The sequence below is a fragment of the Canis aureus genome, chromosome 12, assembly GCF_053574225.1.
Source record: "Canis aureus isolate CA01 chromosome 12, VMU_Caureus_v.1.0, whole genome shotgun sequence".
NCBI lineage: Eukaryota > Metazoa > Chordata > Mammalia > Carnivora > Canidae > Canis > Canis aureus.
This window is the reverse complement of record NC_135622.1, coordinates 46,753,914-46,773,316: the sequence shown is the minus strand read 5'-3', so window position 1 is coordinate 46,773,316 and position 19,403 is coordinate 46,753,914. Positions and strand designations below refer to the sequence as shown.

At 39.0% G+C, this 19,403-nt stretch overlaps 1 protein-coding gene and 1 long non-coding RNA gene across 4 annotated transcripts in view; one reads left to right on the top strand and one right to left on the bottom strand.

Annotated features, from left to right (window-relative positions):
- The window catches only part of KLHL29 (kelch like family member 29), a 305,917-nt gene extending 303,707 nt beyond the window's left edge, over positions 1–2,210 (top strand). For both annotated transcript variants that reach the window (XM_077843976.1, XM_077843978.1), the window contains one exon: positions 21–2,210. In XM_077843976.1, the coding sequence (XP_077700102.1) occupies positions 21–204 (184 nt within the window). In that variant the 3' untranslated portion in view covers positions 205–2,210. The remainder of the gene's footprint in view (positions 1–20) is intronic.
- LOC144281150 (uncharacterized) lies at positions 1,355–18,519 on the bottom strand. Of its 2 annotated transcripts, none has more exons than XR_013349593.1 (3): positions 16,090–18,519; positions 15,591–15,693; positions 1,355–2,770 (listed from the first exon to the last, which is right to left on the bottom strand). It is a non-coding gene; the product is annotated as an uncharacterized LOC144281150 (long non-coding RNA). The 2 variants fall into 2 exon arrangements; XR_013349592.1 differs by having other exon boundaries at positions 1,355–2,106.
- Between the last annotated feature and the right edge of the window lie 884 nt (positions 18,520–19,403).

Sequence of the window (19,403 nt, the reverse complement as noted above, 5' to 3'; positions counted from 1 at the left end):
CTCCCCACTTTCCCCGGCAGCGCCGTGGTGCTTGATGGCAAGATTTATGCAACTGGAGGCATTGTTAGCAGTGAGGGGCCTGCCCTGGGCAACATGGAAGCCTACGAGCCCGCGACCAACACATGGACGCTACTACCCCACATGCCCTGCCCTGTGTTCAGACACGGCTGCGTCGTGATAAAGAAATATATTCAAAGCGGCTGACGTCAGCAGAAAGCCCGCGACGAGACTGGATGAGTCTGGTGAGGCAGATGCTACTCACAATGATCAATGTTCAGCAACATCAATAAGAGGCTGATAGACACAATCAAGGGAATCACTGCGCTAAACATTTTGAATACTCTCTACATTGAATGTAGAAAATCATCCTCGCCTTTGGGGGAAACGGGAGCACAGTGCTCCGAGCAGCAGGAACCACAACCATCCGAGGAGCTGGGCCTGGGGGCTCCTGCAAAGGCACTTGCTCTGAATGGAGGCGCTCACTCTGCCCGGTGCAATAGAGTTTCACATATTTTTCGACTGGGAGAGAGAAGCTGATTTTTCCTTCCTGCAGAGCAAGCCTGATCCCTAAAGAACCGTAGATCAGTTATCCTATGACAATATTAGGTGTCAGGCTCTCTTGGAATAAGATCAAAGTGTCCTTATCACTTTGATTCCTACTTTTGTTTTTAACCAATCTACACTTTTCCGTGGCCGATAGAAGAGAAGGGACAATACTGGGCGGCACAAGGCCTAGGAGGCTCCTGGTCCCCGCCGGGCCGAAGAGAAGTCCAGCCACCCATGCAGAGCCAGATGTGTGTGGCTGGAGTGGCAGTGCAGGGGCAGCCTAGGGACAGCTGGGAGAACCTTTTGTCCTTCACAGGTTTTTCTACCACATTTTTGCTGGAGGACAGGTGACTGTGCTAGTTTTCTCTTGTCCGATATGAATTATTTAGATTTCCAAGGCATTTTCTTGATAAACAAAAAGGCTATTTTTAAGTACTGAGAGAAGGAGGAGGCCATGAGAGGATAATGCGGGAATTCCCAAAGCTCTTTGTAGGTAGTGCCAGAGAGGGGCATTTGCTCTAATTTTTTCTATGTGCAGAATAGAGGATCTCTCCTGGGTGGGGGCTGAATGCCCTCATTTTATTTTTTAAAAAATGTAACTCCCAGACAGCCCCCATAAGAGCTGTGCCTCATGGAGGCATTGTCAAAGAAGATTCTGTTCTAGAAGGAAACCAGTTCTGGCTCATGACACCAGTCCAGCTCCCTCCATGAGGTAAAGCTGAGGACCCAGGCCGGGTGGGAAGGGAAGAAGGGAGGGAGGGAGAATAAATGTCTACAAAGCACAGGAGACTATTTTTGATATTTATAGCTATATATTAAGGCACCTGCCACAAGAGCTCTCAGGATGGGGACAGCCTTCGTAGGCGAGCCATGACAGCCAAGGCCTGAGGGGGCATGAGCAGAATCACTCTTCCTGTAGCATATTAACCAGAGAAAGGGAAGCCAGGAGGAAGGTCACACCGTGGCTCATGACAGAAAGGCCTTCCTGCCAGTCCTCAGACCCTCAAACCTCACGCGGTGATCAGTTTCCATTCCAGGGCAAGAAGAGAGCCGCCGCCACTGCGCTGTTTAGTTGAAGTTGGTACCAAATACGCATTTACCATTTTTATATCTGGGAAGTCAACTTGCCGTCATTTCATGATAAAAACCATTTCTAAGGAGAAAAGGACAGGACATGCTTTCCATCTTTCGGTATTTAATGACACAAAATTCCGATTCTAATGTCGGGCATCAACTTTTAGCACTACAAGTGTGACTCCCACTTGGACAAGATACCGAGCTTCGTTATGCAGTTTTTAATATTATTTATTCTTTTAAAAAGTAATAAGCACAAAACTACATACATTGTATGTCATTTAAAGTATTTATGTCAAACAGGGTGCAAGTGTGAACCCAAGGACCGGAGCACAAAATTCTAACTGCCTGGGGCAGGGCTAATGTTAGCGTTTGGTGTGCATCTGCCTCCAAAGGAGGTGTTAGTGGTCAGCAAGACTCAACACAGATGACATTGAAATTCCGTTTCTCTCCTCATTTATCACACTGGAGCAAAACTGGCTATTTCTGTGAATGATATAAAACAGGGTTCTCTGTAATGGTATTGTACATAGTATATGTTTATTGTTAAGTTCTTGTTATATTATAATAAATATATTTATAGATCTAGACTCAGAAGCCAATGGAATGCCTTTGTGTGCCACCACCCTGGCCACAGTGAGGAGAAACCCCATGGAGGCCTGCTCCTGCTCTCACACATCAGCCATCTGGGCTCTATTATAGACATTAGTGCAGATCTTGATGATGAGAAAGGACAGCACTCCTTAGCAAGGGAACATACAGACCCAATTTGTTCTCCTAAGGATATCCACACAAGGCTTTCCTGGGTGCCAGGTAGGATTGCTCACTCTCTTACAGGGAAAGAAGTTTAAATTTAACAGGGTAGTAGTAGAAGGTAGATTCACCAGCATTTCATCCATGTGAAGAGCCCCGTGCCCTCAGTCCCCAAATGTCATTACGACCTAGCATCTTCTTGCAAGAAAAGATGTGAAGAAGGTAGATCAGGGTAGGTGGGAGTCCTCTTCAGAGGACTCAGCTGAAGCCTATGATGGGTAGACCATATACTTACTTGCCAAATAAATATCTGAAATAGTATCCTCAGAAACACCAATCCTAGAGGAAAGGATGGAGAATGTTTGAAGATTCCAATCATGAAGAGTTGAAACATAACCTGTTATTAAAACCAAGCAATAGTTGTTAGCTCCTTTCTTCTGTTTCCCCAAATCAAGGGAAAAGTGTTCTCTGGGCCTATGAAGAGTCTGTGTACTTTCACCATAAAAGACATGTGTGACCACTGTATCAGGAGCCCGTGTAACTATGGGAGGAGTCTCTCATTGGACTCAAGGTACTACCATCAGACCTGGCAAGGGTCAGGCACATAGGAGATGGATCACATTATGTGTATGTGTGTGTGTGCGTCTGTGTATGTGCATGTATGAATTTTTAAAAATCATAGCCAAAATAAGAAGAAAACAGTCAAGAAAAATATTTGCAGTCCATATGACAAAGGATTAATATCTTTATTAAAGAGCCTACATAATTCAATAAGAAAACGTTAAGTGATTCCAATTGTTAAATAAGTCATAGACAGACTCTACAAGAGGGAACATTAGCTAGTAAATGTAAGACAAGTTCAACATTGGTAGTTATGAAATAATGACACTTAAATAATGAGGTATTATCTTTACCTACTAAATTACCTTCCCAAACCTAAAAACAAAGTGGGGAGGTACCGGGGGAGCTCCAAGTGCTGACGAGGAGCGACGAGACTTTTTAATGCCAAGTGCTTTATAAACTGAAATGGCTTCTAGAAAGCAATGTGTAAGGTGACATTATCAAGAGTGCAAAAAGTATCTGACCCAGTAAATCCACTTTTGGGTACCCATCAGAAAAATGTCATATAATAACTAATTCCAACCTATTGACACTAACTTTATGCCAGACACTGTGGTAAGCACTTAGAGCATTGAATCCTTATAATTCTATGGGTTAGGTGCTAAAGACAAGCAGCAATATAAACATTGTAAGATTCATATTTGTATATGATTGCGATTATGTAAGATATGTACAAAGATATATAAACTACAAAGATATACATAAAATATGTACATAAAAATAACCAGATATATAGTCATAAAACTATTAATTGTACTGATGCAATTGTGGGCAACTTTCCTTCCCTCTTCTCCAAAATGTATATAAAGAAATGTTACTTTTATAATAAAAGATATAGATATTTTAACGAGGAATTGAGGATAGAAAGTAAACTTCCCTCTATATTTTAGTCTGAGAAACTCTCAAAGATCATTTCTTATTTTGGCTGTCAGAAGCAATGGAAAAGTTAGAGAGTTTAGAATAAAACAACAAAGAATTACAGATAAGAAAATTTACAGTAATAATATTTTTTTAAACCTAAAGGTTAAAAAAAAAAAACCTAAAGGTTAAAGGCAAATGGAATATATCTTTCAGTGCATGAAGATTTTCATGAAACAAATGAACTCTTTTGTGTTCTTAGAAGGCCAAGTGAGATGAAAAGGATAATAACAAAGAAGGAAAAATTCTAGTTCAGCATAAGGATAAACGTACTAGCACTAAAACTCTGGAATGGGTTACCAAGATCCTTGAAGGGCTTCTCTAATTAAATCTCAATCACGTATTGGTATAGCATAATTGCATATATTATCTCATTTTATCCTCTCAACTACCCTAAAAGTCACAGGGCATCATCTTCACTCCTGAGGAAGAAACAATCTTAGAAAAGTTAAGTGACCTGTATGCAGTAATAGTTGTGCCATACCCCAAGTATTTTCCATACATTATCGCATCCAATCCTCCCAACAATATTGCAGATGGCTATCCCTGCTGCACAGGTTCCAGACATGAAACAGAGTTGGTCTAAGGCACATTGGCACTCAAACCCCACTCAGTGAGACTCCAGAGAGCCTGTGCTACATCACATGGCAGACGAGACTTATGTAGCTCTTAAGACTCCAAGACTAAGACTCCATCTCCCCACCCCCACCCCAAGCTACCTCAGAAATCTCTACTAAGAAGAATTCCGTTAATAGAACAGACATGCTGCTCTGTGTTAGACATGGTCCTCTTGGGAAGCAATTTTCCCTTTGCCTAGTAAGAATCTCAGCAACACACTGGCTCCTCCACTGAAGGCTTTGACTTTATGCAGGAAATGGTTCTAGGGAAAGGAAAAGAGTCCACTGATACATTAGACATCCATTGCTGCCTCATTTGAAACTCCTCCTGAGAGCCTTCACTCTGTAAAGGACTCTTTAAGGGGTTCCTAACATTCTTACCGACCACAATCTCAGCCTGGGAGAGTTAAGAAAAGGGAAAAACAGCCCACTGTTGGCTGCACCATCCTCGGCTATAAAGGGCATAATCATGACCTTGGCATTCAAGAGGTAGGTTAAAGTGTTCCCCCCCACCTAGGTCAAGGGGCTGACTAAAATGTGAAGTCAACTCCAAAAAGTCTGCCTTTACCACATGATGGCAAAAACTAGACAACCCAAAAATCTATGCTTACCATCCCAAATCTCAAACCTATGTGCTCTGTTGCCCTCTATGTAGCATTTGGCAGGTCACTTCCGTGTCTTTCCTCATGAAAGGTGAGGAGAGCCTTTGAGTGGATCATACTAGGTCAGTAAGACTACGTCCTCAGCAGGCAAGGGCCACGGCCTCTTACCTTGCCCCACAGAGCACCTCACCCTGACGAGCAGAGACAGCCAGATTACTCAACCTCTACTGGCAGCATGAAAAATATTTTGAGTTATGGAAAGTATAAAGGCAAGGCTATGATTCTGTGCACTGCTTTGACCATCCCTCTTGTCTACAGATGACTAAAGAAGCAACAGTTTTTGTCCAAGCATTTTTATTTACCACATGTGTGGAATTCCATCATTTTCGGGGAAGCTAGCCACTGATAGTGCAAGCCTGTGCGCCAGGGGACCCATCAGCCTGCCTCCTCAGAGTTTCGGCCTGGAGACTTTGCATCCTCGTTGGTAGAAATCAGTCTTTGGAGCTCTACAGGTCACCCCTCCACTCTCTCTCTCCTACCTCTCCATCCCACTACCTTATTTTAAGCCCTCCTGACTTCTTACCTAGTTGTTGGTGTAGACTCTTTCTTATGTATTCATCAAATAACAGCCTTTTGACATAACTTGGCTATGATAACATTCACCCTTTTAAAGCATACAATTCAGTGGCTTTTCGTATATTCAGAGTTGAGTTACCATCACCACTACCTAATTGCAGAACATTTTCACCTTAGCAAAATGAAACCCCAATCCCTTAGCAGTCACTCTTCACCAGTTCATGGCAACCACTGATCTACTTTGTTTCTAGGAATTAGTCTATTATGGACACATCATACAAATGTTATCATGTGATGTATGGTCTCCTGTCTCTGGCTTCTCTCACTTAGCATAGTGTTCTTCAGATTCCCCTATGTTATAGTGTGTATCAGTATTTCATTCCTTTTTATGGCCAAATAATACTCCACTGAGTGAGTATATTAAATGGACATATATAAAAATATGGATACATTTTGGGGCACCTGGCTAGTTCAGTTGGTAGAGAACATGATTCTTGATCTCAGGGTCATGAGTTCAAGCCAAACATTGGGCAGAGAGATTACCTAAAATTTTTTTTAAATGGATACATTTTGTCTATCCATTCATCAGCCAATGGACATTTGACTTGCTTCCACATTTTAATAATTACAAATAACGCTGCTATAAACTTTTGTATACTGTGCAAGGTTTTGAGACTAAATTAATTTGGGAAATGCTAGGTTAAACAAGGTTAAACAGGTTTCTTTACTATGGAACTTCTCAGAGTCAAAAACAGACTAGCATTCATTCCAACTTTACGAAAGTGGATACACAAAGCAAGTGTTTTCCAAATGTATTTGGCCACAAATTGCCTCCCACCCCCCTACCCCCAAATCTAGAAAACTTCTCTTCTAAAATTATGACACAAGGGGCACCTAGGAGGCTCAGTTGGTTAAGCATCTGACTTTTGATTTCGTCTCAGGTCATGATCTCAGGGTCCTGAGATCAAGACCTGTATCAGTGGGATCCCTGGGTGGCGCAGCGGTTTAGCGCCTGCCTTTGGCCCAGGGTGCGATCCTGGAGACCCGGGATCAAATCCCACGTCGGGCTCCCGGTGCATGGAGCCTGCTTCTCCCTCTGCCTGTGTCTCTGCCTCTCTCTCTCTCTCTGTGACTATCATAAAATAAATAAAAATTAAAAAAAAAATCTTTAAAAAAGACCTGTATCAGGCTCCCTGCTGGATGTGGAGACTGCTTGGGATTCTCTCTCTCCCTCTGCCCCTCCCCACCCCTGGGCACGCACATAGTCACATGGGATCCTGGGGTCAATACATCTGACCCTCACCTTTGAAAGATGCACAGAGTAAAGGTAATATTGTGAAAGATTCAGAAGCAAATTGATTTAGAATTCTCAAAGTATTTCTTAAAATTGATATTTTTATAAATTAGCAGATCAGTATTCTTTAAACTCAACAAATCCTTTTTCTGAATACTGCAAAATATGTTTCACTGCAATTTTCTAAGCACCAAAAAGACTTCAGCATCTCTCATGCTGGAATATAAAAAGATTAAAGTAAACAATCACACTATAACCTCTCTACCCAACGAAAATACCCAACCACATATCCACACAACTAGATAGTTGCAAATGTGTGACCTGACAATTTCTGGAAAAGATTCTCGGGCATTTTGTACTTTATTAATTTATTTTGAACAACATGACAGTCTTCTCAACAAGGGGACTGACTGCATCAGAGATCAGGGAACAGAGAAATCATCACTTGTCCCATCAACACTGAAAATTAAAAACTTTCAAATTCCAATATTCTTATTAAAATCTATTAAAACAAAAATTCTATTAAGTATTTTTTATATTAACATTTGTGTTAATAGTGAGATAAATTTCCATCCAATTCCAGCTATAAAATCTTAAGCATGTGGGAAAAAATGCGTTTTGATGATATTTTGCTTTTTTGATTCTTTGTATACATATTTAAGTTCAAACGATGTGGAAATTAGTGTAAAGAAACATTCCAAACATGTGAAACTGATTTTTTATAGTGTGATAGGCAATTAATTACTCCTTTCTTTGCAACCAACTCCATTTTAAACATTATCTTATTAAAGAAATTTCCTTATTAAACTCTGGTAAACGACAAAACTGACAGCTTACTGATGTTTCTTCTAAATATATGAAGTAATTTCTTCCCACCACCAATAACCTTTATTTCAGTAACGTATTAAGTACAATGCTACTTGTGGATTGTCACTTTTCTTTTTAAAAGGATATTTTGTTGCAAAGTCTGTTAAAATACTTTGCACTCATTAAAATGCTAAAATAGAAATTTGTAATTAATTTCCAACACTTTCCCAAGGAATTTTATGCTATAAGCAAAGTAACTATATGCAATGTTTAGAAATAATGTTATTTCATATCAAAATTAATTTTGCTTTGTTGTCATAATGAGAACATTAGAAAAGCTCTGTGCTCTGTGTAGATAGCCACAGACACATGATTCAGACTATTCATGTGTTTTTATTAATAGTTCTAAAGTTTTTTTTTTAAGCCTGTGGTTTTACTTGTGGCTCTCAAGCTCCTATGACAATTGTAGAGTAATGCCAACTGATTTCACCATTTGTTGAGAAATTGGAAATTCCAGAGCATTTGATAACTTATAGGGATCAAATATATGAAATTGCACCTGTTTCTAGACTCTTCTCTTTTTTTTTTAACCTGTATCTGACCTATGAAATCTTCCAATTCCAGCTCTGACAACAGTCTCCATCGAGCACATTCACATGATTCCCCTTTTGTATTTGCTCTTTAGTTTCATTACAGATTTTCAGTTCCCAGATCCTTTCCCTTGTCCAAGTTCACAGCCCTACCCTGGTTACTCTGATCTCACGTCCACCCATACCCAGGAACAAAATTCCCCTCCCAAAAGTTATCTCAACCACTTGATGTTTCAGTCCTTGGACCAGACCAACAAGGCAAAACTATAATCCTAACTGTAATCCTAATCCAGGTGTCAGCCTCCCCTGAGGCTTCATTTGGGGTGATACCTACCAGAGAAAAAAAACCCACATTCACATGGGCTGGTACCATGACTCGAACATGCTCCCCACTCTCACCTGTGAGTTTACCTTATTCTCATCGTTCCTGAAGAGCTCCCTATTTCCATCAGTGACTACAGCAAACCTCCAGCAGCTCTCCTCCCCCTTGCATTTCATACATAGAACCCCTCATTCTTAGCACATGAGCATGACTCTGTATAAAAACAACTGAGGTGGAGGATGGTGCAATGGCAGTACCGTTGTTTGAATCTTTCTCAACAGCCCATTAAAAACAGAGAAATCATGATGGAAAATTCATAGACTCATGGATAACATCTAAAAACAAAACTAGGTGACAAGGAAGGTCTGGAACTCCCAATCCCAAGTGTGTAGAATCAAACCACTAACACCTTTGAGACTGTGGTCCATATGTGAAGAGAGCCTGGGGCAACTAATAGAATTAGGAACCCCTACAGACACTCACTGGAGAGGTGGGGGCAGAGCTCAGAGCATCTCAGTCCAAGAAGCCTTGCAAACTCTAGTCTTCAGGTGAGGGGAAGGTAATGGGAGCCTTGTGAATCCTCAAAGGCAATGCCAGCCCCCTTTCAGGACCACATCCCATATGGACAAAGCTACTAGGGATACAGTCTAAACTGAACAGCACAGGGACAAAAGAGAGACCCAGATAAAAGTAGGGGAGAGGAACAAAGTCAAGAGATTTCAGAAAGTAAGCAGTCCTGTATTTAAACACTTCACAAACATAACAGAAGAGAGAGCTCTAACACTGTGAAATTCAAGCTTCCTTCTAAAAGTTCAAGAAAATTTCATATAAAAGTGAGCAACAAAAGGCTTGAGGGAAAATCCCATATATTATAAGAAAAAGCTTTAAAAGGAGAAGGCTACCCCCTATAGGTAATAAAAGCCCTCCAGAAAGACATGCCAAAGAATACAAGAAAACTATGACCTACTATTTCAAAACAAGCTAAAGGACACAAAACAATAATGGAAGAATGAAAGAACAATATAAACCAGAATTAGAAAAACTCACAAAGGATATGAAATAACTCAGGAAGAATTAGAGTGCTTCAGCAGCACATATACTAAAATTGGAATCCTACAGAGAAGATTAGAATTAGAAGGGAAAAAAAGATCACGTTAGAAATGTACACTAAAGTAGGAAGAACTTACGAGTTAATAAAAAACATTAGGTAATGCCTTATGACAAACAGAAGGTAAAAAAGACAGGCAATTTCTTAAAGTAATAAAGAAATGAAAGAATTTCTCGTTCTGGTTAAGATTCAGTGACCACACTCTACCCCCTCCCCTCCTTGCATCCCCTCTCTCACTGATTACACCCAGAAGTCCTGGAAAAGCAATTACCTAAGGACTCTGCAAAATACATAAAGCAGGTGAACTGGGCAGGAAATGCAGCACTCACACAATGACCCAAACAGTGCTGAGTTCCTGGGTTTGCCTTTTATTTCCTGTGTGTCCTGGATCACACTCCAGGGCAGCGAGAATTACAGAAGAAAAATGCTCTCTCTGGACTCTCCAGACCTAAACCCATGGCAGCAATGACAAAGATAATGGGCATATCCCTGAAGCTTCTTTTCTCTCTTTCCAGCCAGACCACCAGGAAAGGGGGCTCTTAGGAACCCAAAAGTGTGGGAGAAGATCTCAAAGAGAAAGGAGCAGGACGGATCCCTGGGTGGCGCAGCAGTTTAGCGCCTGCCTTTGGCCCAGGGCACGATCCTGGAGACCCGGGATCGAATCCCACATCGGGCTCCCGGTGCATGGAGCCTGCTTCTCCCTCTACCTGTGTCTCTGCATCTCTCTCTCTCTCTCTGTGTGTGACTATCATAAATAAAAAGAAAGGAGCAGGAGAATGATTGCTGTATGAAATCCCGAGTTGGGACAGCCCGGGTGCTCAGGGGTTTAGCGCCGCTTTCAGCCCAGGGTGTGGTCCTGGAGACGGGGGATCAAGTCCCATGTCGGGCTCCCTGCATGGAGCCTGCTTCTCCCTCTGCCTGTGTCTCTGCCTCTCTCTCTCTCTCTCTCTCATAAATAAATAAATAAAATCTTAAAAAAAAAAAAAAAGAAATCGCAAGTTGCACACACTCAGGAGCTAACCCAAATCAACAGAGAGCAAACTGTGATGTGGATCACCCCCACATCCTCCTAGACCAGCTTCTGAATGGTGCATATGTGGAGCTATATCATTTTCCTATTGCTGCTGTTAAGAAATTATTGTAAATTTAGTGAATTAGGATAACACAAATGTACTATCCTATAACTCCGGAGGCCAGAAGTAAACAATGGTCCTTAATGACCTAAAATCAAGGTGTCAAAGACTTGTGTTCCTTCCTGGAGCTCCAGGGAAGAACGTTTTTTCCTTGCATCTGCAAAGTCTGTCTTACCAACAGATACATTAAAATGATATACTAAAAATAAATAAAATTATATACTAAACTGTATTTAAATAGTCCAAAAGACTCCAAGAAAGAGGAAGTAGAGAAATAAAAAAGAGGAGACAAAAAGAAAAGAGAAAAATAAAATGACAGCGTTAAATCCAAACACATCCACAATTACATTGAGTATAAACTACCTCACACTCATTAGGATGGCAGCTATCAATTGATACAGAAAACAACAAGGGTTGAGGAGAATGGGAAGGAATTAGACCTTCTTGCACTGTTGGGGGGAATGGAAAATGGTGCAACCACGATATTAAACAGAATGGTGGTTCTTCATAAAACTAAAAATAGAATTACTATATGACCCAGCAATTCCACTTCTCAGGATATACCAAAAGGAATTAAAAGCAGAGACTCAAAAGAGATATTTGTACACCCCTATTCATAGCATTAATCACAACAGCCAAAAGGTGGAAGCAACCCAGGAAACCATCAATATATTAATGGATTTTTTAAAAGGGATATGTACATACAATGAAATAGTATTCAACCTCAGAAAGAAAGGAAATTCTGGCTAAGTGAAATAAGCCAGTTACAAAAGACATATAGAGTACGATTCCACTTATATGAGGTGCCTAGTGTAGTCAAATTCAGAAATAGAAAGTTAAATGGCAGTTGCCAGAGGCTGTCAAAAGGAGGGAAAGGAGTTGTTCCTTAATAAGTAGAGTTTCAATTTTCCGAGATAAAGAGTTCTGGAGGGGTGTCTCAGTCAGTTAAGTGTCTGACTCTTGATTTCGGCTCAGGTCATGATCTCAGGGTCATGAGATCAAGCCCCAATTGGCTCTGTGCTCAGCATGGAGTCTGCTTGAGATTCTCTCTCTCTCTGACCCTCCCCTACTCACACTTGCTTACACACTCTCTTTCCCTAAAATAAATGAATAAATAAAATATTTTCTTAAAAAAAGTTCTGGAGGTGGATAATAATGATAGCTGCACAACACTGTGAATATACTGAATACCATTAATTGTATACCTAAAAATGGTTAATTCCCCCCCAAAAAAAATAAATAAAAAAATAAAAATGGTTAAGATGTTAAATTTTATGTGTATTTTACAATTTTAAAAAATTACATTAAGTGTAAATAAATATCCCAATTTAAAAACAGAGATTGTGAGTTTTTTTGGAAAAAAAAAAGTAAAAAGATACAGCTTTCTAAAAGAAACTTACTAAAAATATAATAATACCGAGAAATTCAAAGTAAAGTGACAGAGACACAGTTAAGAGAATGAAAAGATAAGCCACAGACTGGGATGAAAGTTTTGCAAAATACACCTCTGATAAAGGATTGCTATCCAAAGTATACAATGAACTCTTAAAACTCAACAATATAGGCTCAGTTGGCTTAGTTGGTAGAGCATGCCACTCTTGATCTTGGGGTTGTAGATTTGAATCTCACGATGGGTGTACAGTAGAGATGACTTAATAATAAGGTATTTAAAAAAAAAACAAAACTCAGGGGCACTTGGGTGTCTTATTTGGTTAAGTGTCTGCCTTTAGCACAGGTCATGATTTCAGGGTCCTGGGATCAAGCCCCCGCATTGGGCACCCTGCTCAGTGGACTGAGGGTGAGTCTGCTTCTCCCTCTCCCTCCACCTCCTCCCCACCGCACATGCTCTCCCCCTCAATCTCGCTTTCAAATAGATAAATAAAATTTTTTTAAAAATTTAAAAACCTAACAATACGGAAACAACTCATTTTAAAAAGACAAAAAATTTAAACCAACATTTTCCCATATAAAGATGATAAATAAACATATAAAAAGATGCTCAATACCACAGCATTAGAGAGCTGCAAATCAAAATCTGGATGGTTCAGTTGGTAAGTTTCTGACTTTTAATTTCATCGCAGGTCATGACCTCAGTGTGGTGAGATTGAGCCCCACCTCAGCTCAGCATGGAACATTCTTAAGATTCTCTCTCTCTGTGTCTCTCTCTCTCCCCCCCACTACTCTATCCCTCTTCCCCTGCTCCTCCCCACCAACCCTATGCTTTTTTTTCTCTCTCTCAAAAAAAAAGAAAAAAAAAGAAAGAAAGAAAAGAAAAGAAAAAAGAAAGGAAAAAGAAAAAGAAAGAAAACAACAAGATACTACTACACACCTGTTAGGCCAAAACACTGACGATATCAAATTCTAGGGAGGTTATGGAACATCAGGTATTCACTCTCATTTGTTGCTGGTGTGAATGTAAAATAGCACAGCCATTTTGGAAGACAGTTTGGCAGTTTCTTACAAAACTAAACATACTCTTTCCATATAATCCAGCAATCACAATATTTGGTATTTACCAAATGAATTGCCAACTTATGTTCACACAGAAACCTGCACATGAATATTTATAGCAGCTTTATTCAAAACTGCCAAAACTTGGAAGCAACCAAGATGTCCTTCGATAGGCTAACAGATAATATACTGTTATCCATTCAATGGTACATCCATACAATGGATGTTATTGTGTTTAAAAAAAAAAGGGGGGGGGGAGTTATCAAGCCACGAGAAGACATGAGAGATCTTTAAGTGCATATTGCTGAGTAAAAGAAGAAGCCAATCTGAAAAGGCTACATACTACATAATTTTCACTCCACGACATTCTAGAAAAGAAAACACTATGGAGACCATAAAAAGATCAGTGGTTGCCATGGAGGGAGCAAAGAATTAATAGGTGGAGCACAGGAGGTTTTCAGGGCAGTGAAATGATTCTTAATGATGCTGTAGTGATGAATATATGTCATACATTTGTCAAAACCTATGCATAGAATGTACAATACAAAGAATTGAGCCTTAATGTAAACTATGGACTTTAGTTATAATATGTATAATATGTATCAGGGGGCACCTGAGTGGTTCAGTCGGTACATCTCACAACTCTTGATCTGGGGTCCTGAATTCAAGTTCAAGCCCCACGTTGAATGTAGAGATAGACAGAGAGATAGATACAGAAATAGAGAGATAGGAAGAGAGAGAGAGAGAAAGATACATGTGCACCTTTAAAAAAAAAACAAACCAAGATAGATCATATGCTAGATAACCAAAAAAATCAGAATAAATGTAAAAGAATTAAAATAATACAAAGTATGTTCTTTAACCACAACAGAATTAAATGAGAAACCAACACAAAATCTGGGAAATCCCAAATACTTGAAAATTAAACAACATACACTTAAATAACCTAGGAGTCAAAGAGGAAGTTTCAAAGTAAAGTAGAAAATATTTTTAAATGAATAAAAAAGAAAATACAACATATCAAAATGTGTTGGATGCCACTAAAACATTGCTTATAAATTTTTAACAGTACATCTTTATATTTTAAAAAAACCTCAAACCAATAATCTAAACTCCCCATTTAAGAAACTACATAAAACAGAAGAAAGGAATTTAAGAAATCAGAAAACTAAAAAAGAAAATGAAAAAAAAAATAGGAAAAAGTCCATGAAACCAAAAACTAGTTTTTTTTGAAAAGATGAGTAAAAACAGATTGATCAATAAAAAGAAGATACAAACTGTCAATTTCAGGTACCAAAAAAGGGTATCACTACAGATAAAGTTGAATCTAAAAGTAAACAAAGACTAGTAGGGTTGTGTCAAAAGGGCTCAGGAACCAACTTGAAAAGGTTCCCACAGGCCATTTTAGTAATAAGCCTAATAAGGGCAATGCACTAAACTATATCAAATATGTTCAAAGCTATGAATTCATAATTATACAAAGAAAACTAATTCATCACTTTTGAGTAGGAAGATCATTCATTTTTAAAACTGGTTAATAAAGATAATGAATCAACCATTAATCCTACCTGGATAACCAGATAATAGATAAGGCAATAATAAATGAGTAGGGAGTGATTTCATTAGAACTCAGAATTTCGCAAACTCTAATGAATTAAGTTATCTAAGCATTTAGTATCAATCACCAATGATATCACAAGAAAGACAATAACCAGATACTACGTGCCTCCTAACAAAAGAACACACTCTTATTTATGAAGTAGTCTTGAAAAAATAATAAAACTGGAATCTGAATAAGCCTCTAGATCAGTGCTGCCCAACAGAAACACAATATAGACCACATATGTATTTAAATTTTCTAGTTAACCACATTACAGAGTAAAATGAACTAGGTGGAAATTTAACCCAATATATCCAAAGTATCATTTCAATATTCAGTCAATATAAAATTATGAGTGATATTTCATATTATTTTTATAATAAATCTTTAAGGTAAGTATGCATTTTACACTTATAGCCAACATCTCAATTTGGAGTAGCCATATTTCAAGTGTTCAATAGGCACATGTGGCTAGGGGCTACCTTATTAGCACAACTCTAGATCCAAGTACCAGTTTATAGGAAATTAAAAAAAAAAAAAAAAAAAAAAAAAAACCCAAGTGAACATGTGAGCCTCACCATAGGTATTCAATCAGCAAAATCCAGACTTGGAAATTCAAAGGTCAAAACCTGGTTTCTTCATCATATTAATGGCAAGGAAAAACAGAGATTGAGGAAGAATCTGTAGGTTAAGATTTAAAAGACAAAGGAGTAAAAAGGCAGGACAAACTTAAATGTAGAACTTAGAACAGGTGCTAAAACTGTTAGGAAAACCAAAAACATTACCGTAAGTGTTAAGATACTGGTAGCACTTTGGGAGAAAAAGAGCGTTTTAATTGGAATGGAGCACAAAGTTTCTGGATTGGCTGACAATTTCTTTCACCTGGATGGTGTTTACATCTTAATAATAGTTCATGATAAGCTATCCATTTGTTTTCAGCAGTTTTCCTTATCTGTATTATGTTTTATAATAAAAAGGTATAAGTCTAATGATAAATATGTATTTGAGAGGGAAAAGTTTGATATGATTAAATTCCTAAATTTCACAATTCCTGGACCCTCACACCCCCAAACTTACCACCTCCACCTGTAGCCCTGGTTTCTGGTCTTCAAGAATAAAATATCCTTACTCTTGTTCAAGACCAAAACTCCCACCTATGTTCCTGACTTTATCCCCCCTCCAGTCTTTTCTGATCTTGATCCATTAAGATCACTCCTCTTCTCCATATCTACAAACCCCACCATTCTACAGAGACAGTGGTAAATAATGGAGCTATGTGTCAGAATTCCAGGGTTCAAATTCTCATTCTGCTCTTTTACCAGTTGTTAGTCATGTAACCATTTCTCTGTGATTAACTCTCCTCAGTAAAATGAGGAAAACAGTATCTACTTCATAGGGTTGCTGTGTGGAGTAAATGAGTTAATATATGGAAAGCCCTTGGAAGAAGGCCTGGAATCCAGAACATTTTCAGGAAGGGTTAGCTGCTTTCATCACCTTCAGTATATAAATATCAAAATCCGTCCCTCAACTCTGTGTACCTTTCTGGTTACGCTCTCACTCCTTCCCTTTTTCCTGACACCAAACAAAGATCACCAAATTGTCATATCTACTGGCAAGGTTTTAGTACATATTTAAATAGCCTTCACTGGAGCATTAGATATTGGTAATTTTGAACATAAATTCTCTCTTCCTTGAGTTCTGTGAGACTACTCTTGGCTGTCTAACCTTTGAGAAGTTATGATCAATCTCCTTTGTAAGACATTCTCTACTGCAGCTTAAATATTACTGCTCCTCTATGAACCATTTTCATTTTGCTTCAAAGAAGCACCCATGTCTGATGCACACTTGTGTTTGGAACAACACTTACAGCAGCTAACCCCAAAAAGTCTGTAGCTCTGAATTCTCCTATGCTTCAGATATATTTACCTAAATGTCTGCTGGACCTAGGTGTTGAACTGTCCCATACTGCCTTTACTCCAGCTTTGCTACTCTCCCCTGTCCATTCTCAGTTAATAGTGCTACTAATCTTCCTGAATGCCCAGACAGAAATCTACATGCAATTTAAGGCTTCTCCTTTATCTTTGTCCCTGAAATCCAATCACTTAGTTCTAATGATTTTACCCCTACATTTTCTAGAAGAAACCATCCCTTTCTCACCAACCCTACCACAACTGACCTTGCTCAGGCCTGCAGCATCTCTCACCTTTAATACAAGAAAAGGCATGCAAAGTCCTTGTTAACTTCACTTTTTTTATTGCTTTAGAATACAGCAAACGGGAAGTGCCCATAGTTGTATGAAACTAACATGTTTGTCCTCTGTTTCTATGCTTTTGTTACACTGTTCCCTCTGCCTGGAATGTTCACCAATTTTTTACCATATTCCTTCATTTTTTGAGATGCTGTTATCACATCCAACCAGAAAACCCTCTCATGAATTCCTAGGTGGGTTAGTTCCTTCCTCTATGCTCTGATAGCACCCCAGCTACACCACTGTCATTGCACTTACCAAAATTAAAAAAAAAAAAAAAAAGGAAAAAAATGTTTTCTTAATATATCTTCTTCTACTGAGTAGTTATTTCCTAGGGCAAGGACTATGTTACTTAGATTTGTAACTTCAGTGCCTGGCACATACTTATAGTAAATGGTAGGTAGTCAACATATCTTGTTGAAAGGAAGTAGTTATTTTCCATATTCTTGTCAAATCAGTACTTCTAAATTTTCATTTTCATCATGTCATGGTGCTGTTCAAAAACATTCCAAGATTGTCAAAATACAAATACCTTTAGCCCGGTCCTCCATCACAAGACCCCAAACTACCTATACAGTTTTATCTTCCACCATGCTTATACACACACACACACACACACACACACACACACACACAGTCTTCCAAACCAACTTTTGACCCCTACCTCCAAAACCCTTACAATTCATTAAAATGTTGGCCTTTTAAATTTAATACTTACTTAGCAACTTATCAGCAATTACTCTATAATGCATCATGGTATTAAAAACAATGTTGTAGGGGCACCTGGGTGGTACAGTCAGTTGAGTGATGGACTCTTGGTTTCAGCTCAGGTCCTGATCTCAGGGCAGTGAGATGGAGCCCTTAGTCAAGCTCAGCGCTTAGCACATTGTCTGCTTGGGATTCTCTCTCCTTCTCCCTCTGCCCCTCCCCACCATGCACTCTCTTGCTCTAATAAATAAATCTTAAAAAAAAAAAAAAAGTTGTCACAGGGTCACCTGGCTGGCTCAGTTGGTAGAGCATGCAACTCTTAATCTTGGGGTCATGAGTTTGAGTACCATGTTGGGCATAGAGCTTACTTTTATAACCAATTTTTATTTTTTAATGTTGCCACAGATACCTGAATGGAATGGTCACACTCCTAACTTCCCTATCTCCAGTAGATGAGTAGTAGGGAAAAGGCCAAGATAACTTTTAACCTATCAAGTATTCTCTCTCCCCCCCCCCATACATATATATGAGTAACACTAAACTTTTTTCTGCTTTACTCACCTTTTTAAATCCAGTCCAGTCTTCCTTATCTTTCTTGGTTTAAAGGTCATCAGGAACAAATACAAAAAGATTAGGTAGGGACTTCTTTCCCTGAAGCTATGCTTCTTCTGTTAATCAAAATGCTAACCTGAAAAAATTCTAGATACCCAGAATTCCAGAAAGAAATAGAAATTACAGTAAGAAAATGAGAATGTCTTCGGACTTTTGGTATGTGGCCTTTCAGACCTGCCATATTAGCCATTACTGGTAGGACCATTAACCCACATGGTCTTACATAGACCAATCATTTGTTTCTTGCACAAGAGGTGCTGTGAGGAAAGTAGCTGCATTAATAGAAGTCAAAGTGAGGAGAAAACCTGACTCCATCACCTCCAAGTGCTCTAAAGACAACTGGTGCTCCTAAAAGGGTAAAAGGCATCAGTGTAATATCTTTCAAAGAACACTTTAATTTCCCTTGAGTTCTTGGATCTAATATACTGACCTAATGAAAGGAAAATGAGGTTAATGGGATCCCTGGGTGGCGCAGCGGTTTAGCGCCTGCCTTTGGCCCAGGGCGCGATCCTGGAGACCCGGGATCGAATCCCACGTCAGGCTGCCGGTGCATGGAGCCTGCTTCTCCCTCTGCTTATGTCTCTGCCTCTCTCTCTCTCTGTGTGTGTGACTATCATAAATAAATGAAAAAGAAAAAAGAAAAAAAAAAAAGAAAATGAGGTTAAGAGGGCAAAGGTGGGAGCAAACAAAAGGAGTACATGTATATATTCAAAAACCTCAAACTTGTTTGTAAAAATAATTTAATAACAAAAGCATTCCCACCAAGAAACTTCAAGCAAGCTGCAAAATTTCAGGGTCAGTTCTTAAAAGAATAGAGAATGAT